This window comes from Kogia breviceps, chromosome 2, assembly GCF_026419965.1.
Source record: "Kogia breviceps isolate mKogBre1 chromosome 2, mKogBre1 haplotype 1, whole genome shotgun sequence".
Taxonomy (NCBI): Eukaryota; Metazoa; Chordata; class Mammalia; order Artiodactyla; family Physeteridae; genus Kogia; species Kogia breviceps.
The window spans coordinates 138,921,959-138,947,799 of NC_081311.1; the positions used below are offsets into that span (position 1 = coordinate 138,921,959).

The 25,841-nt window shown below is 40.8% G+C and overlaps 1 protein-coding gene across 1 annotated transcript in view; it reads right to left on the bottom strand.

Annotated features, from left to right (window-relative positions):
• The window catches only part of LRP2 (LDL receptor related protein 2), a 196,246-nt gene that overhangs the window by 59,372 nt on the left and 111,033 nt on the right, over nucleotides 1–25,841 (bottom strand). The window contains exons 33-42 of the mRNA XM_067027528.1: nucleotides 24,778–24,921; nucleotides 20,701–20,810; nucleotides 18,411–18,588; nucleotides 15,928–16,141; nucleotides 14,523–14,759; nucleotides 12,398–12,586; nucleotides 2,397–3,317; nucleotides 2,099–2,264; nucleotides 1,584–1,742; nucleotides 10–296 (exon numbers count right to left, since the gene is read on the bottom strand). Of these exons, the coding sequence (XP_066883629.1) occupies nucleotides 10–296; nucleotides 1,584–1,742; nucleotides 2,099–2,264; nucleotides 2,397–3,317; nucleotides 12,398–12,586; nucleotides 14,523–14,759; nucleotides 15,928–16,141; nucleotides 18,411–18,588; nucleotides 20,701–20,810; nucleotides 24,778–24,921 (2,605 nt within the window). The remainder of the gene's footprint in view (nucleotides 1–9; nucleotides 297–1,583; nucleotides 1,743–2,098; nucleotides 2,265–2,396; nucleotides 3,318–12,397; nucleotides 12,587–14,522; nucleotides 14,760–15,927; nucleotides 16,142–18,410; nucleotides 18,589–20,700; nucleotides 20,811–24,777; nucleotides 24,922–25,841) is intronic.

Consider the following 25,841-nt stretch of genomic DNA (forward strand, 5'->3'; position numbering starts at 1 on the left):
GTGCCTTACCTGGTGCACAAATATGGCTGCAGCCCCCATTAAACTGATCGCAAGGATTGTGACACTGCTGTTGGTCCTTCACGACAGCACGAATACCCTTAGGCAGGAAGGGAAGAGTCGTGGTCATTGCAGTCTGACTTGACCCATCATATTTGTTTGCTCGGTAAATTTTTTTAGTGAACCAGTCAGTCCAGTAAACATACTGGCCATAGACAGCCAAACCAAAAGGATTATTGGCTCTGCTGACAATGACCTCCCGCTCCAGGCCCTCTAGAGTGATGCGCTCAATCTTCTGCCTAAAACGAAGATGGAAAAAAAAAAAAAAAAAGCTGGAATCCAGAAAGAATAAGTTCCTCAGCTGGTACCCAATGCCTGAGCCCAACCATGGCTTTACACAAGCCCCCAACTTTCTTTTCAAGTGGAGCATATGGCAGCAAGAAATGTTTCTTCTGGTAGTCCGAGAACTTCATCTGCTTATCAAACAATGGCCTATATAAATAATTGATTTCCACATATTAATATAACCCACAAGTAATCCTACAAAAGGAACCAGACTGACATTTGAAAACGGGAGGGTATTATGAACTAATACACGTATTGCATGGAACTCAGTGTTTAGCACAAAATAGTCACTCAATAAAATGTGAATTACATGGGACTTCCCTGGTGGTCCAGTGGCTAAGGCTCCACACTCCTAATGCAGGGGGCCTGGGTTCAATCCCTGGTCAGGGAACTAGATCCCACATGCTGCAACTAAAAGATTCTGCATGCTGCAACTAAAGATTCCCGCATGCTGCAACTAAGACCCGATGCAGCCAAATAAATAAATATATATATTTTTTAATGTGAATTACTTTTCCCTTCCCACTCCCTTAATGACTTTTTCCATTTGTCATTTACTTGGAGGTATTTACGAATGATCCAAATTTAGACACAGAACATCACTGCTTTGTTTCAAGTAAGAAAATAAAGATGGAGTTGTTAGGTGCTCAGTGTCACAAGACCAAAATCATAAGAAAATAAGCAAGAAAAGTTAAGATTCTCACCATGTAGACACCAGCCATAATAAAGAAAATCATCTCATCTCCTCAATCATTAGGATGATTGAAATGTGAGTAATTTCAGGAGTACTTGGAGAGTTACATATAAAATTAGAGCTGACAGAAGTTTATAAGCAAAACACGATGAAACTGAGAAGCTGGCACAGAAGAAAGAACTTTTTTGAGAAGACAACGAAAAGACAAAGACTGAAGGAAAATGTTTTTACAAGATACTGAATGCTAAAGCCCAGAGAAAACTTACTATCAGTGTGCATTTAAAAGTCATTCATATTTTATGGTAGTTACATGGGGCCTGTAAATTATAAATTGAATTACTACATTTGTAATTATAGTTGAAATTAACTTGTCTAGTAATGCATCTTTAGATGCCTTCAGTTCACAATTATTCAATCTCATGATATAGATCAATTTTCACAGGTGTATTCACCAATATTTCATCACATTATGCATATCCCTCTTTTTTTGAAGAGGGAGGAAGAAATCCTCTCATCAACACCCGCAGGAATAACCAAAGACACATACAGATTAGCATCTGCCCAGTAGAGAAAGCCTTCTTCATAGTCCAGAGTGAGCCCGTTGGGCCAGACCAGATCACTGTTCACGATGGATTCCCGGAAGTTTCCTCCCAGTGTGGCTCTCTCAATTTGGGCATTAGTACTCCAGTCAGTCCAATACATGTACCTAGTGATCCAAAAGGAGTCATAATTCATCACAAGGAACCTCACTCTTTTCACTTAAGAAAGATGGCAGCATTCTTTAACTGTAAATTGACACCAATATGGCAAAATGAAACCCTACTCCATTCCCATCCATACACCTTCCCCAATGTGGATTTACTGAGTCAGAGCATTAATTCCCTAGTATGCTGCCAATTTTCCTAGCATCAGTGGGAGTTCCTTCCCAGGTAGAGTCACTCATGCTCTTTCACCCTTGAATCTGTAGCTACAGTGCTACAAGCCCACAAAACACTGGCTCTCTATGAGCATAAAATAATTTCAGACCCCACTCCCTCCAGAAATAAGCAGACCATGGCATACCCTTGGCAAGGATCTAACACAATTGCTCTTGGCTTTGTAACTCGGGCTATCACAGTGTGCTTAGACCCATCCGTGGCAATGGACTTAATTGTCTGGTTGGTATAGTCACTGTAATAAATTCTTCTATTGATCCAGTCAAAGGCAATGCCCTCAGGATTCCCTATGCCTGGACATACACCAACAAAAACACAAAAAGAAGTTAGAGTCTCAATATACATTTTAGAACCCCTGGGTTATCCACGTGTGTTGATCCCATTGTGTCTCCTTCCAAGATAAGCTACACTTAGAGTGCACTTACCCGAAACAACAACGGTGGGAGACCTGCTCCTTGAATTCAGGTTGACATAGGAAATCTGGCCTTTTCCAGATTGCAAAATTTGTGTGAAGTAGATTCTGTTATCTATGCTGTCATAGTCTAGGGCCACGGCAATTCTTTCCACACTTACTGCTGTGAAAGGTTGACTATAGTCCTCAGGGTCAAAGTGTAAGCTCCTCAAGGAATCATCCAAGGCAAAGATGAGGAAATTTTCTGATGAAATGGCACAGCTCTTGCCATCACCTTGCAGGGTCCCAAAGGCACAGCCACATTCTGGGTTGTGCGATTTAGGCAGAGCAAAGCAGAAATGGGTGCATCCTCCATTATCTTCCAAGCAAGGGTTGTTGTTGACCTCTGCTGGTGACCGGGGCTGAACATTCTGGTCAAAGATGGTCACATCCCTTAGCCAGTCGATATTGTCCCTTATCACTGTTGGTGGATCTGCTTTATATGGTTCCTTGCTAGCTTGGAAGACTTTTTTTAAATTCCTGTCTACCCATATGATAGAATTTCCAAATACAGTGATGGCATAAGGAGCTGGGTAACGACTGCCAAACCGAATTACTTCAGATTCCCCTCCATCAATGCTGACCCTTGCAATTAAATCTAAAGCATCATCAACCCAATAAACGTAGCCATTGCTAAGGTCCAATGCCAAGCCCCGTGGTGTGGCAACAATGTTTGATACAAGCACAGTTCGATTGGTACAGTCAAGAAAAGAACGTTCAATCTTTGGGTTTTGTCCATAGTCAGACCAGAAGAGGTATCTGTTCTTGGGGTCTACAACAATATCCCTGGGCATATCCACTGTGGTTTTAAGGAGAACACGGCGATGGGTGGTATTGATCCTTAGAACTTCTATCAGTGTTTCAGACCTAAAAGCATTGGTGAAATAAAGATTTCCTGCAGGAAAATCAAAGAGCATGCTCATGAATGGAAAAACAAGAAGGAAGAAGAAGATACCGTTTGTAAGACTGAGGTTTGGGTCAGTATATGTTGTCTTTTCCAGGATGATAGATAAATATCTCAGTTTAGACTTAGAAAAATAAATATTTACTCTTAGGAACTAAATAGATTGTTTCTTCACATTTAAAGAGAATGTAACTCTCTTCAGCTTCTAAAGCAGATCAGAATTCATAGCAAACATCATAACCCACTTTCTACTGAAAGGTGTATTTTCCAGAATGTCCTTCCTCTTCTACCTGAATCTTCAAAGACTCATTATCATGACATACCTTCTACTCCAACATGATGAAAGGAGCAAAGAGTGAGAGCCAGCAATATCTCAGATTGTTACCTATGTCATCAAATGCTCTTTCTGTTTGGCATTAACGTGAGATCTTTTCTTGTCTTTCTAACTAGTGTAGAGTTTTTCATCCCAAGGACCTTCTAAAGTCACCAAAACAAAAGGCCATTTGCCTTTGGGAATTAAAGAACAATGTAAATGCTAGAATAAAAAGCATGGCAGGAAGATAGTTTAAGGAATAGAGAGGGAGCCCACATTGATTCCATGTGGTCAGAAGTCTGTTGTACTGCTACTAAGGGTTGGCAAGCTTTTTCTGTAAGGGGCCAAATAGTAAATATTTTAGGCTTTGCAGAGTATACAGTATACTCTACTCTGCCACAGTAACATGAAAGCGATCGTAGAAAATACATAAATGAATGGGCATAGCTGTGTTCCAGCAAAACTTTACTTACAAAACAGGTGGTGGGCTGCATTTGGCCAACAGGGTATAGGCTGTTGACCCTTGTTTTATCTATATCCTCAGAAATAATGTAGTAAATTTGTAATCAAGAATGGAATTTAAGACCAAATTAAAGCCTTACGTAAACATATTATCATATTAACTATTATAGTATCTAGATTTTCATAACATATTTAAATATTTCTAAGTGATATCTACTTGCCAAGCTTGATAACACACAATGATACCTATTTTGATATAATGGGATTATATTCTAGAAGTATAATACATTTGTTTGTCAGTGTATCATTAAAAATGAGTGGTAGAAAGATGGCGGAAGAGTAAGACGCGGAGATCTCCTTCCTCCTCACAGAGACATCAGAAATACATCTACACGTGGAACTTCTCCTATAGAACACCCACCGAACGCTGGCAGAAGACCTCAGACCTCCAAAAAGGCAAGAAACTCCCCACATATCTGGATAGGGCAAAAGAAAAAAGAATAAACAGGGACAAAAGAATAGGGACGGGACCTACGCCAGTGGGAGGGAGCCGTGAAGGAGGAAAGACTCCCACACACTAGAGGCCCCTTCACGGGCGCAGACTGCGGGCGCCGGAGGGGGAAGCTCCGGAGCCGCGGAGGACAGCTCAGCCACAGGGGTGCGGAGGGCAAAGCGGAGAGATTCCCGCAGAGGATCGGTGCCGACCGGCACTCACCAGCCCGAGAGGCTTGTCTGCTCGCCCGCCGGGGCGGGCGGGGCCGGGAGCTGAGACTCGGGCTTCAGTCGGATCCCAGGGAAAGGTCTGGAGTTGGCAGAGTGAAGACAGCTTGAAGGGGGCTAGTGCGCCACGGCTGGCCGAGAGGGAGTTCGGGAGAAGTCTGGAGCTGCCGAAGAGGCAAGAGACCTTTTCCTCCCTCTTTGCTGCCTGGGCGCGAGGAGAGGGGATTAAGCGCGGCGCTTAAAGGAGCCCCAGAAGCGGGCGCGGAGCTGCCGAAGAGACAAGAGACTTTTTCTTGCCTCTTTGCTTCCTCGGGTGTGAGGTGAGGGGATTAACAGCACCGCGTAGAGGAACTCCAGAAACGGGCGCGAGCCGCGGCTGTCGGCACGGACAGTAGAGACGGGTGTCGGACGCTAAGTTTGCTGCTGCCACCACCAAGAGGCCTGTGTGTGAACACAGGTCACTCTCCACACCGGCCCTCCCGGGAGCCCGTGCAGCCCGCCACTGCCGGGGTCCCGGGATCCAGGGACAGCTTCCCCGGGAGAACGCACGGCGCGCCTCAGGCCGGTGCAGCGTCACGTCAGCCGCTGCCGCCGCGGACTCGCCCCGCCCCGTGCCACTCCCTCCCCCCAGCCTGAGTGAGCTGGAGCCCCCGAATCAACTGCTCCTTTAACATCGTCCTGTCTGAGCGAAGGGCAGTCGCCCTCGGACAACCTACACGCAGAGGCGGGACCAAGTCCAAAGCTGAACCCCAGGAGCTGTGCGAACAGAGAGGAGAGGGGAAGGTCTCTCCCAGCAGCCTCAGAAGCGGCGGATTAAAGCTCCACAATCAACTTTAAGTGCCCTGCATCTGTTGAAAACCTGAATAGACAACGAATCATCCCAAGTTGAGGAGGTGGACTTTGGGAGCAAGATATACTATTATTTTCCCCTTTTTTTCTTTTTGTGAGTGTGTATGTGTGTGCTGCTGTGTGAGATTTTGTCTGTATAGCTTTTCTTTCACCATTTGTCCTAGGGTTAGACCGACCCATTTTTCTGTTTTTTTTTTTTAAAGGAAATTTTTCTTCTTAATAATTATTTTTTATTTTAATAACTATACTTTATACTACTCTGTCTTCTCCCTTTCTTTCTTCCTTTCTTCCTTCCTTTCTTCCCTCCTTCCCTCCTTTCTTCCTTCCTTCCCCCTTCTTTCCTCCCTTCCTCTCTTCCTTCCTCCCTTTCTTCCTCTGAACCTTCCTTCCCTCCTTTCTTGCTTCCTTCCTTCATTTCTTCCTTCCTTTCTTCCTTCCTTCCCTCCCTCCCTCCTTCCTTCCTTTTCTTTCCTTTCTATTTATTCTACCTTTTATTTTGAGCCGTGTGGATTAAAGGTTCTTGGCGCCCCAGCCAGGCACCAGGGCGGTGTCCCTGAGGTGGGAGAACCAACCTCAAGACACTAGTCCACAAGAGACCTCCCAGCTCCACGTAATATCAGATGGCGAAAATCTCCCAGAGATCTCCATCTCAACACCAAGACCCAGCTTCACTCAAGGACCAGCAAAGAACAGTGCTGGACACCCTATCCCCAACAAAGAGCAAGACAGGTCTACAGCCCCATCCATTAGCAGAGAGGCTGCCTAAAATCATAATAAGGTTACCAACATCCCCAAACACACCACCAGACGAGGACCTGCCCACCAGAAAGACAAGATCCAGCCTCATCCACCAGAACAGAGGCACTAGTCCCCCCAACCAGGGAATCTACTCAACCCACTGAACCAACCTTAGCCACTGGGGACAGCCACCAAAAACAACAGGAACTACGAACCTGCAGCATGCAAAAAGGAGACCCCAAACACAGTAAGATAAGCGAAATGAGAAGACAGAAAAACACACAACAGATGAAGGAGCAAGATAAAAACACACCAGACCTAACAGATGAAGAGGTAATAGCCAATCTACCTGAAAGAGAATTTAGAATAATGATGGTGAAGATGATGCAAAATCTTGGAAATAGAATAGACAATTTGCAAGAAACAGTTAACAGGGACCTAGAAGAAATAAAGAGGAAGCAAGAAACGATGAGCAACACAATAAATGAAATTAAAAATACTCTAGATGGGATCAATAGCAGAATAACTGAGGCAGAAGGACGGATAAGTGACCTGGAAGATAAAATAGTAGAAATAACTACTGCAGAGCAGAAGAAAGAAAAAAGAATGAAAAGAACTGAGGACAGTCTCAGAGACCTCTGGGACAACATTAAACGCACCAACATTCGAATTATAGGGGTCCCAGAAGAAGAAGAGAAAAAGAAAGGGACTGAGAAAATATTTGAAGAGATTATAGTTGAAAACTTCCCTAATATAGGAAAGGAAATAGTCAATCAAGTCCAGGAAGCACAGAGAGTTCCATACAGGATAAACCCAAAGAGAAACACACCAAGACACATAATAATCAAACTGTCAAAAATTAAATACAAAGAAAACATATTAAAAGCAGCAAGGGAAAAACAACAAATAACACACAAGGGAATCCCCATAAGATTAACATCTGATCTTTCAGCAGAAACTCTACAAGCCAGAAGGGAGTGGCAGGACATATTTAAAGTGATGAAGGAAAAAAACCTACAACCAAGATTACTGTACCCAGCAAGGATCTCATTCAGATTTGATGGAGAAATTAAAACCTTTACAGACAAGCAAAAGCTGAGAGAGTTCAGCACCACCAAACCAGCTTTACAGCAAATGCTAAAGGAACTTCTCTAAGCAAGAAACACAAGAGAAGGAAAAGACCTACAAGAACAACCCGAAACAATTAAGTAAATGGTAATAGGAACATACATATCGATAATTACCTTAAATGTAAATGGATTAAATGCTCCCACCAAAAGACACAGACTGGCTGAATGGATACAAAAACAAGACCCATATATATGCTGTCTACAAGAGACCCACTTCAGACCTAGGGACACATACAGACTGAAAGTAAGGGGATGGAAAAAGATATTCCATGCAAATGGAAATCAGAAGAAAGCTGGAGTAGCAATTCTCATATCAGACAAAATAGACTTTAAAATAAAGACTATTACAAGAGACAAAGAAGGACACTACATAATGATCAAGGGATCGATCCATGAAGAAGATATAACAATTGTAAATATTTATGCACCCAACATAGGAGCACCTCAATACATAAGGCAAATACTAACAGCCTTAAAAGGGGAAATCGACAGTAACACAATCATAGTAGGGGACTTTAACACCCCACTTTCACCAATGGACAGATCATCCAAAATGAAAATAAATAAGGAAACACAAGCTTTAAATGATACATTACACAAGATGGACTTAATTGATATTTATAGGACATTCCATCCAAAAACAACAGAATACACATTTTTCTCAAGTGCTCATGGAACATTCTCCAGGATCGATCATATCTTAGGTCACAAAACTTGGCAAATTTAAGAAAACTGAAATCGTATCAAGTATCTTTTCCGACCACAACACTATGAGACTAGATATCAATTACAGGAAAAGATCTGTAAAAAATACAAACACATGGAGGCTAAACAATACACTACTTAATAACGAAGTGATCACTGAAGAAATCAAAGAGGAAATCAAAAAATACTTAGAAACAAATGACAATGGAGACACAACGACCCAAAACCTATGGGATACAGCAAAAGCAGTTCTAAGAGGCAAGTTTATAGCAATACAATCATACCTTAAGAAACAGGAAACATCTCGAATAAACAACCTAACTTTGCACTTAAAGCAATTAGAGAAAGAAGAACAAAAAAACCCCAAATTTAGCAGAAGGAAAGAAATCATAAAGATCAGATCAGAAATAAATGAAAAAGAAGTGAAGGAAACAATAGCAAAGATCAATAAAACTAAAAGCTGGTTCTTTGAGAAGATAAGTAAAATTGATAAACCATTAGCCAGACTCATCAAGAATAAAAGGGAGAAGACTCAAATCAATAGAATTAGAAATGAAAAAGGAGATGTAACAACTGACACTGCAGAAATACAAAAGATTATTAGAGATTACTACAAGCAACTGTATGCCAATAAAATGGACAACTTGGAAGAAGTGGACAAATTCTTAGAAATGCACAACGTGCCAAGACTGAACCAGGAAGAAATAGAAAATATGAACAGACCAATCACAAGCACTGAAATTGAAACTGTGATTAAAAATCTTCCAGCAAACAAAAGCCCAGGACCAGATGGCTTCACAGGCGAATTCTATCAAACATTTAGAGAAGAGCTAACACCTATCCTTCTCAAACTCTTCCAACAGATAGCAGAGGGAGGAACACTCCCAAACTCATTCTATGAGGCCAACATCACCCTGATACCAAAACCAGACAAAGACGTCACAAAGAAAGAAAACTACAGGCCAATATCACTGATGAACATAGATGCAAAAATCCTCAACAAAATATTAGCAAACAGAATCCAACAGCACATTAAAAGGATCATACACCATGATCAAGTGGGGTTTATCCCAGGAATGCAAGGGTTCTTCAATATACGCAAATCAATCAACGTGATACACCATATCAACAAACTGAAGGAGAAAAACCATATGATCATCTCAATAGATGCAGAGAAAGCTTTTGACAAAATTCAACACTCATTTATGATAAAAACCTTGCAGAAAGTAGGCATAGAGGGAACTTTCCTCAACATAATAAAGGCCATATATGACAAACCCACAGCTAGCATCGTTCTCAATGGTGAAAAACTGAAACCATTTCCACTAAGATCAGGAACAAGACAAGGTTGCCCACTCTCACCACTCTTATTCAACATAGTTTTGGAAGTCCTAGCCACAGCAATCAGAGAAGAAAAAGAAATAAAAGGAATCCAAATAGGAAAAGAAGAAGTAAAGCTGTCACTGTTTGCAGATGACATGATACTATACATAGAGAATCCTAAGGATGCTACCAGAAAACTACTAGAGCTAATCAATGAATTTGGTAAAGTTGCAGAATACAAAATTAATGCACAGAAATCTCTGGCATTCTTATACACTAATGATGAAAAATCTGAGAGTGAAATTAAGAAAACACTCCCATTTACCATTGCAACAAAAAGAATAAAATATCTAGGAATAAACCTACCTAAGGAGACAAAAGACTTGTATGCAGAAAACTATAAGACACTGATGAAAGAAATTAAAGATGATACAAACAGGTGGAGAAATATACCATGTTCTTGGATTGGAAGAATCAACATTGTGAAAATGACTATACTACCCAAAGCAATCTACCGATTCAATGCAATCCCTATCAAATTACCACTGGCATTTTTTACAGAACTAGAACAAAAAATTTCACAATTTGTATGGAAACACAAAAGACCCCGAATAGCCAAAGCAATCTTGAGAACGAGAAATGGAGCTGGAGGAATTAGGCTCCCTGACTTCAGACTCTACTACAAGGCTACAGTAATCAAGACAATATGGTACTGGCACAAAAACAGAAATATAGATCAATGGAACAGGATAGAGAGCCCAGAGATAAACCCACACACATATGGTCACCTTATCTTTGATAAAGGAGGGAAGGATATACAGTGGAGAAAAGACAGCCTCTTCAATAAGTGGTGCTGGGAAAACTGGACAGCTACATGTAAAAGTATGAAATTAGAACAATCCCTAACACCACACACAAAAATAAACTCAAAATGGGTTAAAGACCTAAATGTAAGGCCAGACACTATCAAACTCTTAGAGGAAAACATAGGCAGAACACTATACGACATAAATCACAGCAAGATCCTTTTTGACCCATCTCCTAGAGAAATGGAAATAAAAACACAAATAAACAAATGGGACCTAATGAAACTTAAAAGCTTTTGCACAGCAAAGGATACCATAAACAAGACCAAAAGACAATCCTCAGAATGGGAGAAAATATTTGCAAATGAAGCAACTGACAAAGGATTAATTTCCAAAATTTATAAGCAACTCATGCAGCTCAATAACAAAAAACCAAACAACCCAATCCAAAAATGGGCAGAAGAACTAAATAGACATTTCTCCAAAGAAGATATACAGATTGCTAACAAACACATGAAAGAATGCTCAACCTCATTAATCATTAGAGAAATGCAAGTCAAAACTCAATGAGATATCATCTCACACCGGTCAGATTGGCCATCATCAAAAACTCTAGAAACAATAAATGCTGGAGAGGGTGTGGAGAAAAGGGAACCCTCTTGCACTGCTGGTGGGAATGTAAATTGATACAGCCGCTATGGAGAACAGTATGGAGGTTCCTTAAAAAACTACAAATAGAACTACCATACGACCCAGCAATCCCACTACTGGGCATATACCCTGAGAAAACCATAATTCAGAAAGACTCATGTACCAAAATGTTCATTGCAGCTCTATTTACAATAGCCAGGACATGGAAGCAACCTAAGTGTCCATCAACAGATGAATGGATAAAGAAGATGTGGCACATATATACAATGGAATATTACTCAGCCATAAAAAGAAATGAAACTGAGTTATTTATAATGAGGTGGATGGACCTGGAGTCTGTCATACAGAGTGAAGTAAGTCAGAAGGAGAAAAATAAATACCATATGCTAACACATATATATGGACTCTAAGGGAAAAAAATGTCATGAAGAGATTAGTGGTAGGACGGGAATAAAACACAGACTTACTCGAGCATGGACTTGAGGATATGGGGAGGGGTAAGGGTGGGCTGTGACGAAGTGAGAGAGTGGCAGGGACATATATACACTATCAAATGTAAATTGGATAGCTAGTGGGAAGCTGCTGCATAGCACAGGGAGATCACCTCTGTGCTTTGTGACCACCTAGAGGGGTGGGATAGGGAGGGTGGGAGAGAGGGTGATGCAAGAGGGAAGAGATATGGGAACATATGTATATGTATAACTGATTCAGTTTGTTGTAAAGGAAAAACTAACACACTATTGTAAAACAATTATACTCCAATAAAGATGTTAAAAAAAAAAATGAAAGAAAAAAAAAATGAGTGGTAATCCAAAATTAAGTACATGAATCAGTAGAGCTAAGTTAATGTAATATTGGGTCATGCATTTCAATTTAACTACAATAAAGTGCCTAATAACCAAAACGGTTTTCATACATTAACATGAGGAAGCAATTAAGAATTCTGCAAGTAAAATTGCTAACCTTTAAAGTAAATGTCATATTTCATGGTTTACATTATATTTTGATATCCCTTTCTGTTTGAAAATTTCGACATTTCTAATTTAGATATTAGATACTCATCTAAGTGTGAAATAAACCTACATAATTAAATATTTCTATCCATTTTGCCTACAGTTTGATCCTGTTAATAATAGAAGCAAATGAGATAATCTCTAATGAATCTGTCAACTGAAACACCTTATCATTAACAGACACAAGTCTGTTACGTTTATTCTAAAAACACAATTCAATCTATCTTAAGTAATCTCAATATACATTCAGAAAAACAGATCTGTCGCACTTATGTTACACTTTATAGCATAAATAAGATGATAAATAAGAAATGCAAACACGAAAAGCCTTTTCAATAAAATCACTATATAGCTTACCCACCTGCTACCCAATCCACTGCAATACCCCGGACTCCATTTTCTCCTATCCCATCTGTAATGATGTTTGTAAAACTAGACCCATCTGGTCTGATTCTACGGATTGCATTATTAGATGGCACAGAGTTGCTAAAATCACACCAATAAATAAAGCCAGAAGATACGTCCACATCCACGTGCAGTGCATTTCGTCCTAGAACATTTAAGAAAAGATCATTAAACAATACTCTAGCTTGAACTAGAACTTTTAAAAATGTCTGCCCTTCCTCTCAAACTCTCATTCCCAACCCCCCCTGCTCCAACCATGCCCCCATTATGAAATAAAAGTATTTATTTCCCAGTTGCAATGAGCACACTTACCCTCAGATCTTAGTTTCTAAAAACCACTTCCCACAGAAAAGAGCACTGGCTCCTGGGAGAAATGGCTAATTATAGGTTTGGGACAGGAAGGTACAAGGTGAACCTGGAACATATTTATTAGACCAAGAAACAAGGAAGCACTCAAACACTAATGGGATCATGTCGAAAAAATACAGGCAAAATGGTCAAAATGGATTGCTTGGAGCATCAAAAGAATAAGTATGCTAAATGATTCTACACTGAACTAAAAAAATAAAAACTTGAGTGCATGTGACAGTAAAAAGGAGAGCTCTCCTTTATAGAAGAATGAATGTAGGGACTTCCCTGGCGGTGCAGTGGATAAGAATCCACCTGCCAATGCTGGATACACGGGTTCGATCCCTGGTCTGGGAAGATCCCACAAGCCACAGAGCAACTAAGCCTGTGTGCCACAACCACTGAGCCTGCTCTGTAGAGCCCATGAGCCACAACTACTGAAGCCTGAGCGCCTAGAGCCCGTGCTCCGCAACAAGAGAAGCCACCGCGATGAGAAGCCCACACACCGCAACAAAGAGTAGCCCCTGCTCGCCACAACTAGAGAAAGCCCGCACACAGCAGCAAAGACCCAACTCAGACAAAAATTAATTAATTATTTTTTAAAAAGAATGAATGTAGAAGGAATGATAGAGCAAGAAAAATCACCATTTTGCAATGCCCAATTAAATAATCATTTCAGACAAGGATCATCAATGGCTCAAACCAATGAAGAAAAGGTGCTTAGGGAAAAACATATTCATGGGTACCAAAGTGTGACCCCAAAGATTTCATACAAATTACAAAGGGGGAAAAAAAAGCAGAGACTTCACGGTGACCACCTTAACCAAGTGATCAAGCTTAAGCATTTAAGAGGGGGACAAGCTGACATTATGTCCTTTTTAATGAGATTCTGTATCAGGGACACAGCTTCATCTATGAAGGATTCTTCTCAAGTGTGTTCAACCCCAATCTAATCAAGCAATTAGACCTAACTTTCATTTCATGGGAAATCAGGGTATAACTTGAATGACAAGTTAAATGACACTATGAGGAAGTAATCAGACATCCTCAATGTGAGATGCTAAAAAGACAATAGGTTTGTCTCAAAAAAAATCACTGTCATAACAAAATACTGGGGTAACTACTACAGATCAAAAGACACAAAACAGACATTCCAAATACGATGCATGAATCTTGATTAGATCTTGGCTGGAACAAATCGACAGCTATAAAAATATTATAAGGCTAACAGGAAAAAATATGAATTAGATGATAATGCCCTTCAAGCTGCATGCTAAGTAGACAGGGGTGAAGTGTCATGATATCTGCAATATATTTTCGAAAGGTTCATTCAAAATGTATGTATATGTATGTATATGTATGTATACACACATAAACACACAGAGAGATTGAAGGCTCAAATGTGGTGAAATGTTAAGAATGGTTGAATCTAGCGGGTATAAGGATGTTCTCTATACCTTTTCTTCAACTTTTCTGCATTTGATATTTTTCAAATTGAAAGGTTGGTTGAAAAACTTAGTGGCTTTATTTACAAGATGGTAACTTAGATCCATGACTTTTTAGATATAAGAAAACAGAGATGAGTCATGAGGACATGTGAATATGGTTATCAAGCAGGATAAACAAGCTTCCTTATGTGCCGAATCCAGACGTGGAGAAATGCTGTATGGTACCAAGGACTTCAACATGGCACCAGATGGAGTCAAAGGTGACTTATACTGGAGTTGGCATACCTTGGCCTGCCACTGGCACCATGGCTTCTGAATGATCTGACAATTCCAAGCTAAAGCCCCTGATTGCCCACAGCGTGGAAACAACAATGAACGAGTGATATGGGGAGCAGGTCCGATTATCAGGACTGAGTTTAAATCCGGTGGCACAGGCACATGAGAACAGTCTTCCTGGTACAGGCAGGCAAATCTGCTGACAGGCATTCACGTTGTTGCTACAGCCATTTGAGGATTCGGAGCCTAAATGAAATCAAAATTAGTTTGTAACATTTCACCCCACCTACTTGCCACTCCATGTCAAATTTTTCAACTGAGTCACCAAATAAGTCATTAGAAAGGTAAGTAACAAAATATGGAATCTGAGTTAACATAAAAACCATATTGGAGAGCCTACTGCTTATAGAACTAACATGTACAGAGGTTTAAAACAGGACCACAACTATATAATAGTTATATAGTTTATATACTGTATAATAATAGAGAATGGAGCACCAATTGTTTTTCTTCCACAAATCATTCAAGAATTAGAGGAATTAGGGAGGTCAGTCAACAAATTCTAATTTTTTTTTTTTTTGCCCTCTTGACCAATGTACTGGCATTTTAAATTATATCAGTTTTAATTACATGATCAACACTGTGATAAGCATTTGATTTAAAGTATATTAACTAAGAATATTTAAGGGTTTTTTGAACATGCAATAAAATAATACCAAGTACCAAAGCTAGGTTATAGGACAGCAAACAAATCTTTGGCTAGGTACTAAAAGCTATAAAATATTTCAAAATTATAAAAAATAATCTCCCGATCATAATGTTAATATAAAGAGGCAAATCAGAAGTTAGATTATCTCTGGGAAAAAAATTCTATTGAAAAAGGCAACATCTAAGAGTATTCCTTTTAAGATTAAAAAAATTCTGTCGTGTTAATCACTTTCCCAGCAGATATCCAACAAATATTTACTGAGCACCTCCAATACTCCAGCAACTATTCTAGTTACTGGGGAGAGAGTAAGAAACAAGACAGACAAAATACCTGTCCTTATGGAGGTAAATTCCTGTCCTTCTTCTAATGAAGAACCCAGATGATAAACACATACGTAATACGTCAGGGAGTACGATAAAATAAAAGCAAAGTAAGGAGTTTAAAGTGCAGGGGAAAGAATGGGAGTAAGTCTACTCTGCAGTCAATCTGGCCTTTCAGATGCCAGCTTAGTCTTTGACACTTAGCCATGCTTAAGACATGGTTATAATTTTTTAAATATCTTGGGGTAATTTCAGTTTGCATGCATGTGTATGCACACAGGTTTGCGTGTACGCGGGTTTCTGTGTGGGCATGTCAGTGTGCAGACAACCATGAATAAATATATATACACCCATAAACATGTATGTTTCAGTGACAAATACTCACCATGTCTTTGATAAATTTGAAGGCCCCTGAGATTTGGGACATTATCTCTCAAGACTATTTTGTTGGCCCCAGTTGCCTTGTCAACTCTTTCAATGACCTCATATTCTTCATCGGTATAATAAAGGAAGGGGCCATAGACAGCAAGTCCCCAGGGGTAGGAAAGATGGTTTACCAGGATCATTCGATTTGTACCATCCACGTTTCCTCTTTCAATCTGAAAGATCAAAATTTTCATTATTGACTGTTTCATGGTGCAATGAGGAAAATGTTTAAAACAAATATTCTCTTAATAATGTTTCACATGTATGTAGCAGTCTGTCCTTTCCAGGGATTTCTGACTAGATTTGATAGTCACATCTACGTCGAGCAGTAGGTCAGACAAACATCACTGTGCCCATTTCACTGACAATGAAGCTGAAGTCTAAATAAGCCAATCAACTTTCTCAGATGGCATGGTGAAGAATAGGGGACTAATCCCTGCATGTGATAGTCTGGTCAAGGATAATACACATTTAATGTCTAAATGGCCCTGCGTTTAACATCTTCACCAACTATTTCTGCAATGGAGATAGGAAACGTGCTCGACACACTCACAGAAGACAGCAAGATAGCGCTGTTATATCAGCACAGTAACAAGCCTGAGTCAAAATGACTCTGGTGAACTAGAAAAGAACTCAAGAATGAAGTTTCTTTCTTTTTTTTTTTTTTTCTCCGTGGTACGCAGGCCTCTCACTGTCGTGGCCCCTCCCGTTGCGGAGCACAGGCTCCGGACGCGAAGGCTCAGCGGCCACGGCTCACGGGCCCAGCCGCTCCGCGGCACGTGGGATCTTCCCCGGCCGGGGCGCGAACCCGCGTCCCCCGCATCGGCAGGCGGACTCTCAACCGCTGCGCCACCGGGAAAGCCCAAGAATGAAGTTTCTAACGGGAAGTGACAAGCATTCTGCTCTGGAAGAAAAACAAAATGTAGACATAGCTGGTTTGATTTCATTCCAGAAACTTGTCTCAAGTGCCTCCTCTGTGCCAGGATCTGAGCTGAGTGCTGGTAAGAGAGAAACGGGGTGTGGCTCCTGCCTTCCTGGACAAGGGAACCCAGCAGTTACGAGAGCAGATTATGCCCTAGAAACAGACAGAGGTTCCAGAAGGGTAGAGAACAGGGAAGATAAGCTCTGAGAGGAGCTGCTGAGGGAATGACCAGGACCAGATGAGCTGACCACGCTTGGCTGAAGTATCTGGAGCTACTTATCTGGGCCAGGGTTCCAGGGTTCCTTGTGGTTTTATGACGACCACATGCCTCCATCACTAAAACAGGTTCATTAGTGAGGGTCGTGCTCTCGTCAAGGCTAGAGAGCAGTGGCCCAGAATAGTGGAAGTCGCAGAAAAAAGCTGGACCTAAGAGAAGAGGCAGGGGGACAAGCTGCCAGGATTTTGTGATGATTAAATGAGGATGTGGTTATTAGAGTGAAGGAGGAACATGTGGGTTCTCTCCTTGGAGAAAGGATGCAGAGTCATACCACCAACCAGCTCACAGATTCCAGAGAGTGGAGCAGATGTGGAAACAGGAAGGGGAGGGGCCTGGGGAGTCTGGTCTGAGACACGCTAATTCATAAGCAGAAATCACACCATGCGGCACGAGCTTCTGCAAAGTGCTTTCACACACATCACCTACTGCTTTTTCACCATTATAAGCACATATCAGGAGTGAAATGAGTACTCAGCGAGCTGTCATGAACTGAAAACCAAACCTACTGGACAATTTTATGGAGAGCATCCATGTCAAAGACAGATCTGAAATCACTCCTGTTCTTTAAAGCAAGGAAGAGACTAGCACACACTCAACATCCAAATCAATATTTTAGTTGAGCAATAATTATTACTGAGCACCTTCTATGTGCCCAGTCCCAGCTCAGCCGCATAAGCACAGTAGTGAAGATCAAATGTTATTTCTGTGAACGAACGGAATTTATAGTTCCTGCTTCTTATAGCAGAATGTAATGAACTCCACCTTGGAGTTTAAAATTACCAGGAAAGGGAGTTTTCACACATCCATCTACCATGTTAGGACTTTAGAGCGTCATATGTAGCTGTGAGGGGACATTGAGCTCAGAAGCTTGCTATTTTTTTTTTTCTTATTCTCTGCAATCGGAGAGCCTTTGAGAACTTGCAAAGAAAAGCACTGAAATCACTGAAACATGAAAGAAAGGGCTCTTAAATAAAGGACAAATACGAAATGAGAAATGGAATTATTTTATCTTGAAGAAAAAGAAAGAATGAGGGAAAAAACAAACATTCTGTAAGGAACCATGCACACACCATAAAGAACTGGACTTCAGGGAAAGAAGTTATTGAGAGAAAGGGCAATAAAACACTGGTACAAATGGCCAAGTGAGATTTCTTGAGAACCACTGCCAGACAACTCAGAACAATCAATGTCAGCTGTGCAAGCTCGGCAACAAAGAACAACAGACTAGAAAGTGTGCTCATACCACTCCCGTGCTGCTGACTGCCCAGTAGAGTTTCTGCTCCTCAATATCGAGGGTGATAAATGCCACATTATCAAGGCTCCCAGTAAAGAGAGTTTTTCGAGATGTGCCATCCATGTTAGCACTGGCAATCTTGGGGGGAATGCCACTGTCGGTTCCTCGGTCTGACCAGTACAGTTTCCTACAACCATGAAAAGCAAAGGCATTTAGTGAAACAGATGCTTTCATTACATATTTAAATGAAAAACATGTCTTTCTTGTCCTCAAGATGAACACCATTATATGCAGGAAGTCTGAAACGTTAATATCTTGTTACATCCAATGTGGAGGAGTCCTTCATCAGTGTTCTCTAATGTCTGTATACTTCTTAGTTATTATTGGGGGATAGGCCATTTAAAATGGTATCTGATACAGGATACCAGTTTCCATTGGTGGGCAGTCCTTTAGCTTGGTCACACAGGAAGTTCATGGATCAAGAAGAGCCTGTATCAACAGTCGATCCTTTTCAGACTCAGTATGCCCAGCACACTAGGAAGGACAAAGCTAATGTAAATGTGGTCAAGTACCTCCCTGATCACCTCTCAGCACTCTTATTTAATTCTTTTCCAAATCATCTACCAAAAGACCAGCTACTTTATTTTCTGATTTTCGTGATGGAAAATGCAATGTGTACACATGAACCCTAATCAGCACACAGAATTACCAAATCCGTGATCCATGAAACTTCATTAAAATATATGAGGGTTGCTTTCCATTTACAGTGAGGACATAACTTCTAGACTTGAATCCAAGTTTTCATTCCTTTCTATCTCACCTCCTGCTGTAGCCTCAACAGACTCTTTGTAGCCTCTCACACTCTTTCCTTGTAAGTCCTCGAAACACTTAATTCCGATCATCTTTATATGCATACCTCTTTCACCACCAATCCAAGATACCCACCCCATGAACCTCCTCTTCAATTCTAAACTTCTCTACCTTTAAGTTCTCAAACGCTAAAATTCCCTGCTTCAACCAAACTCTTCCTTCTCTTCCTTGCTCCTATTTTATTTCTTCCATTGAATCTGTTCTTTGCGCTTAAAACTTGTCTGAGCTCTCAATCCTTCAGGCCCTCTATACCTGGACCTCATACCATTTTAACAATATTCTGACTTATTCTCATGATCTCCCACTGTGCCTACCTTGCTAACTGCTAACCCTGTGTTCCTGTCATTATTTTCTTTCTCCTTTCCCATTCCAGGCTGCCAAAAGTTTTCTGGACAAGTCACAAAACTCCTGTGAATTCTGAGTTCACTAAAAATTTAAGCTACCTAAACTTAACTAAGAACTCTCACCCCTGACTGAACATTTTCTTCCTTCCCCTGACCCTTTCCACTCCAGTTCTGATCAATCTTTCTAAAATACAGATTAGGTTCTATCATTCCCTTCCTCCAAATTCCCTGCTGGCTCCTTATTTCTCAAAAAAAAATACAGTGCAACTCCTTAGCATGACATTAAAGTCCTTCCCTAGACTTCCCTGGTGGTCCAGTGGCTAAGACTCTACACTCCCAATGCAGGGGGCCCGGGTTCGACCCCTGGTCTGGGAACTAGATCCCACATGCCACAACTAAGAGTTCACATGCCACAACTAAAAGATCCCTCATACCACAACTAAAGATCCCGCACGAGGCAAGAAGATCCCACGTGCTGCAACTAAGACCCGGCGCAGCCAAATAAATAAATAAATATTTAAAAAATAAATAAAGTCCCTCCCTGATTTGTCCCCAAATGACTTTAGCTGCTGTATCTCCCCATCTAGTCAATTGCCCCCTACTCGAAGTCTCTGGTTCCAGCCCTCTACACAATCATGTTAAATACCACCATGCCTCTGGGCCTTCACTGCTCTTTGGCCTCAAGTACCACTTCTCAGCTGCAACCCATCCTGCACCTACTGGAAACCTTCTCATCCTTCAACGTCTATTTCAAGTGTTTATCCACCCCCTTAAAGCTTTCCACATTCATTCAAAGTCACAATGTATTATTGTTCATTCTTATAATTCTATTTTAAAATGCCTGAAATTCTTGTTTGTTTGGAATTAATTTTAAGTTCAATGTTATTAATTTGAAAAACAGAACACAATACACATTAAATATAACTTAGAGTTATTTCTTTCTTACTGAGATCTATATTTTTCAAATGTTGGCATATGAAATCAGAAAAGGTCCTACATTTGAAATCTTCCATTTTATTAGACCATAATATTAACAAGGGTGGTGCTGTATAGAAGACATACACTACTTATGAATGAACTCTCACCCATTAACAGGATCAATAGTTATGCCAACTGGAAAACCAACTCCAAGATTCGTCCCATCATTGGTAATCAGTGTTTTTCCGTATCTGACATCTCCTCGGAGTGTCAAAACCTATATAAGGGGAAAATAAAGAAAGCTATGATGAAGGAGAACTTAAACACACAACAAATTCAAAGCATGATTGTGGTGAATGGGAAGGTTTGCATGATATTCAGATAATCCCTAATTGCATTTCAGGGCTATAAGAAAATCGGCTCAATAGAAAATAGAAGTAAGAAAACAAAATCACCTCTCAAATTTCTATTTTCAATTCACCTAAAGTTCCAGGAGAGGATATTTATACGGATAAAAGAAAGATTCAAATGAGTGAACATACAGAATCATTGCCTGAGCGAAACTACAGAAAAAGATGAGAAAACTCTGGAAGACAACTGGGAACCCCACAGGTCTCCTGTATCCCAGTGACTGGGCCACAACACGCAGTGGCCCATCACTGCAAACACAGTTGATGAAACAGTCCAAATTTACACAGAGTTAAAGTGAATTCTGTGCCAAGTTAACAGCCTGAGTGCAAATCCTGACCCGGCCAGATCTGACTATATGACCTGAGGCAAGTAAGTTCACCTCTCTGAACTTTATCAGTAAATGTGGATGACAAATTCCCTTCTGCATAGAGGTGCCAGGAACGTGAGACAATGCATGTAAAGTGCTTCGCACAGCACCCAGCACAACTGTATTCCATTTTTTTTTATTGATCCATTTATTGGGACCTCACTATGTAGCAGGCCTTATACTGAGCATTATCGGATTTAATCCTCACAGTAATTTTGCGAGATAGATGGCATTATGCTCATATAACGTGATGAAAAAGAAGCCTAGGGCTTCCCTGGTGGCGCAGTGGTTGAGAGTCCGCCTGCCGATGCAGGGGACACGGGTTCGTGCCCCGGTTCGGGAAGATCCCACATGCCGCGGAGCGGCTGGGCCCGTGAGCCATGGCCGCTGAGCCTGCGCGTCCGGAGCCTGTGCTCCACAATGGGATAGGCCACAACAGTGAGAGGCCCGCGTACCGCAAAAAAAAAAAAAAAAAAAAAAGAAGGCTAGAGAGGATTTATGGTTTTCCCAATGTTATGTTTTTAAGTAATCTTGCTGGAATTGTTATAACCACAGTGTTATAACACTGTGAAACACCACAGAGGGATATGGATTACTGGACTAGATGCAGTCTCTTATAGAAACAAGGCTATTTTGGTATGCACTTGAGACAGTCTGAGATGAGAAAAACTCATAAGAAATAAGAAAATACCTCTTGATTTGCATGAAGGCTTTTCTATAAAATTACATTTCAACACTAACTGATTATTTGTGTTTGTTTCAATCTCTGCCTCTCTATCTGTATACATCTCTCTCTCACACACACACATACACACACACACACACACCACAAGCCACACACACACACACACACACACACACACACACACACACACACACACCCTTCTCTCCCTCACTCTTCTCTATATTTTTCTCTCTCCTGTGTGGTACGTTTCTCTCCTATTTGGACTAAAATACTTTTTCTCTTTTCAATTTGCCTCTTCCTGCTGCAATTTCTCTCCTTCCCCTAAGGATGGCTTTGGTTCAAAGGGAAGTCCGTCTCCTTGTGTTTTGGCAGAGATGGAGCTCTCTCACACACAGCCATTCTGTAGGGTTCACTCTTCAGCTACAGAATTGCTTTTAGTGAGTGAGCACACAGCTACCCCTAGCGGAAGAGTTGGAATTAAATGTGAGTTTCTCCTACTCTGGAACTGATATTATACAGGAAAACAGTACTTGAACACTATTTCTGTTTTTTTAATCAATCTAACATTCATCTGGAAGAGTCGCAATTGATACCACCAAAGGAAAAAACTAATTAAAAACACTAAAGGGGCAATTTACCTTTATGGATAGTCTAAATATATTGATGATTTGAGGGAAACAGGGCTCTGTATTCGCAGGATACCTTAGCGTCAAGTACTTTTACTTACTGAACTATTAACCACATTTTATAAATAAGGAAGCACAGACACAGAGAAGTTATATAATTTGTCCAACTTCAAACAGTCTGTGAGTGAACGCCATGTTCAGTCACAAAATGCATTTTCATATCTCAGGATCTTTATTCAAGTGTTTTTTTCCCCCTACTTCTTCATTAGGCAGAAATAAAGGATGGTCATCCTTCAAGACTTAGCTCTCAGGTAACCTCTTGGGGGGAAGCCCACCGTTCTCTCCCCACACACCTACTTCTGTCCTTAATCACTCTCTTTATATTCAATGCACATATCACACTTATACTGGAGCAAAGGTATTTGTTTATGTGTCTAGCTCTCGGATGTGTGAGCTACTTAAAAGCAGGAAAAACAAATGTTTGGTTCATCCTTGAATATCCAGGACTAACCATGGCACCAATCCATGGAAAGCATTTCCTAGCGCTTATTGAATGAATGCATAAATGAGCAAGCAAGCCAGACTCGAAGCCAGGACTCCAAAGCAAGTTTTCTCTCCTCTGGACCTCACTGCATCTGGAGCACAATTACCAACTTCAGGTTTCCATGGTCAAAGTGGCCTTACCAATACACACACATGCACACACACATACTCACTTCTTCAACTGGCGCTTTTCTGTTGTATCTAACCCTGATGGAGGAGACATGTGCCCTGCTCTTGGAAGAGTATCAGTCCAAAAGAGAAGACCCCACTTACAAAGCAGGAACAGATTAACTGCCATTTGGAATGAAGACAGTTTTCTACTGAGTGGACTCTAGAGAGATGTGAGTTTGGTATTAAAGGTCTTGGGCAGTAAATATTGCCTGTGTTTTGATGGGTCAGTGATACTTTTCGTTGAGGTTGTACAAAATACCTTCTGTCACTGTCAAAGGGGGTTGAAGCAGGCTAGACTGACGAACTTGTGGTTTATAACAAGGCAAAGTTAGACCACCCACCTCCCTCAGAATCAGGGCAGTGAAGCTGACTGTTTAAGCCAGTTTCTTAGCTTCTGTGGGCTTCAGATTTTCATCTAACAAAGAGCTTGAACCAGATGAGTCTCCAAGGTTCCCTTCACGTTACGAGCTGCTGATTCTACCCAGCTTGAGATTAGCATACTGCATGCGTACTGCGAATGTCCCCGTCACTGTGACCATTTACTACACTTGCCTGCCCTCGGGAATGTTGTATGGATTGGATGAGATGATGTTTGTGGAAGACCTTTGCTGACTATCGAATAAGCACTCCTCCTAGCAAATCTGCTCTAAATTAGCCACTTAGCTGCTGTGTGCCTTCCTCATCTTTAGCATTAATCTTTCTGAACGCCCCAAAGAGAACCAACTTACTAACTGGTGCCTCATCCTGCGCAGTGGACTGTCACCCTACTGTCGCTCTCCCAAGACCACCCCTTTGCGTTAGGAATTCTCACTCTCAAAATTACTCTGAATTAATAATCCATCACATGTTTTTAACCTTGTCCCAGAGTGGAGCAAACCAGTACTAGTCAAGTTACGTCTGATTTACTTCATGTGATTTCATACCTGTGCCCCTATAGAATTTCTTCTGGGAATTAGAGTTTAAAAAAAAACACTTATCTCAAAAAAGGAAAGCATCAAAGGAATTAGAATCAAGTTTCTACTTTCTGTTTCACTGTTGGAGCCATAGAAAGATTTCCATCTAAGAACAGAGGTAACCTATAAATTTGGTTTAGAACTGAAATAGTATTGAATACTTGATGAGGAAAGATAATGAAAATGCCTTGCCTACTATAAGCTTCCCTTTATGTTGAACTCCTTACATAATTTTTTATTTATCTTTGCATATATCTTAATAAATTATCTAACATCCTTTTATATGAACAAATTACCATTTGTACTTAGGAGGAGACAAAGTAGGGCAGTAGAAAGTTCCAATTTTTAGGTTTCTCCTTGGCTTCAGAGACTTTGATAGTTAATATTAATTCCCCTTTTGCTTCCTCCATATGACAGCATTTCCTGAGAATAGATTTTACGTGAATAAGAAAGCAGTGTTTGTGTCAATAGTATTATGGAATCATTACCTTAATTGACTGAGTTCCACGATTGGTATAATAAAGGTTTCTTGATAGCCAATCTAAGGCGAGGCTTGTAGAAGCCCCCAAACTTGATAGAGGAACAAACACTGTCCTGTTGGTGCCATCTGTCTTCACTCTGTGAATTTCACCCTGGTAAGAAAGACAAGGAGGGGTGAGCTGTTTGAAGGCCACAGCTTCACTGCAGCTACTGCCAGCTACTGTGTTTCTTTAACACGCCTCACACGTGTTTCAGGGCCACTGGCTGGGGTTACTGTGTATGACGCTAACGCCAGCAACACTGAAAACACTGATTTTCAAGTGCATCACAGGAATATACAAGGCTTACCATTCAGGCTCCCTCTGATATCAGCTACAGAAGTTTATTCCTTAACCACCACAGGCCAAAGAGTCATAAAAATAATCAAAGTCACAGGTGTGAATCAGGAGGCCAGGAGAATATTTTTCCACAGAGGTGACAAGCATCAACCACAAAGATCTTCCCTCACTTCCTCATTTGTATTTTCCTTGCCCCTTCCCCATCCTCACAGGTTTCTTCCCTAAAGGGTGAGGAAAGGGTCCCAGTGGGAAGGAAATTGGAGGAGTGTTCTTTTTTATCCTAGAGGCAAAGATTCTGAGTGAAGGCCACAGCGGCCACATCAGATGCTTTCCTGGAATTACCTTACGGAACTATTGCTTTTGATCTTGAGCGATGATCATTTTTATATTAGTCTAATATCCTCATTTTTATGTTCGTCTAATAGACTAAAGCTCCTTAAGAGCAAGCTTTGTTACTGCTTCCTCTTGGTATGTACTCTGCAGTTGGAAGCAGTTAGTTCAGTGCAGGGAGAAGAGTAGTCACTTAATACTTGTTGAATGAATAAATATACCCAATAGCTTAAATGTGCTTATTATCAGATCTTTGATCCAGGCCAACTTCCCACTGACATCCCTCACAAAATTTAAAAATGCATAGTGGTAAATCTATTTATGTCTGGGCCATTTCCCACACAGCAAAAATATAAGAAGGCCTCAGTGCAGGTAAGCTCTTCAAGAACAAGTTGCGTACTTTG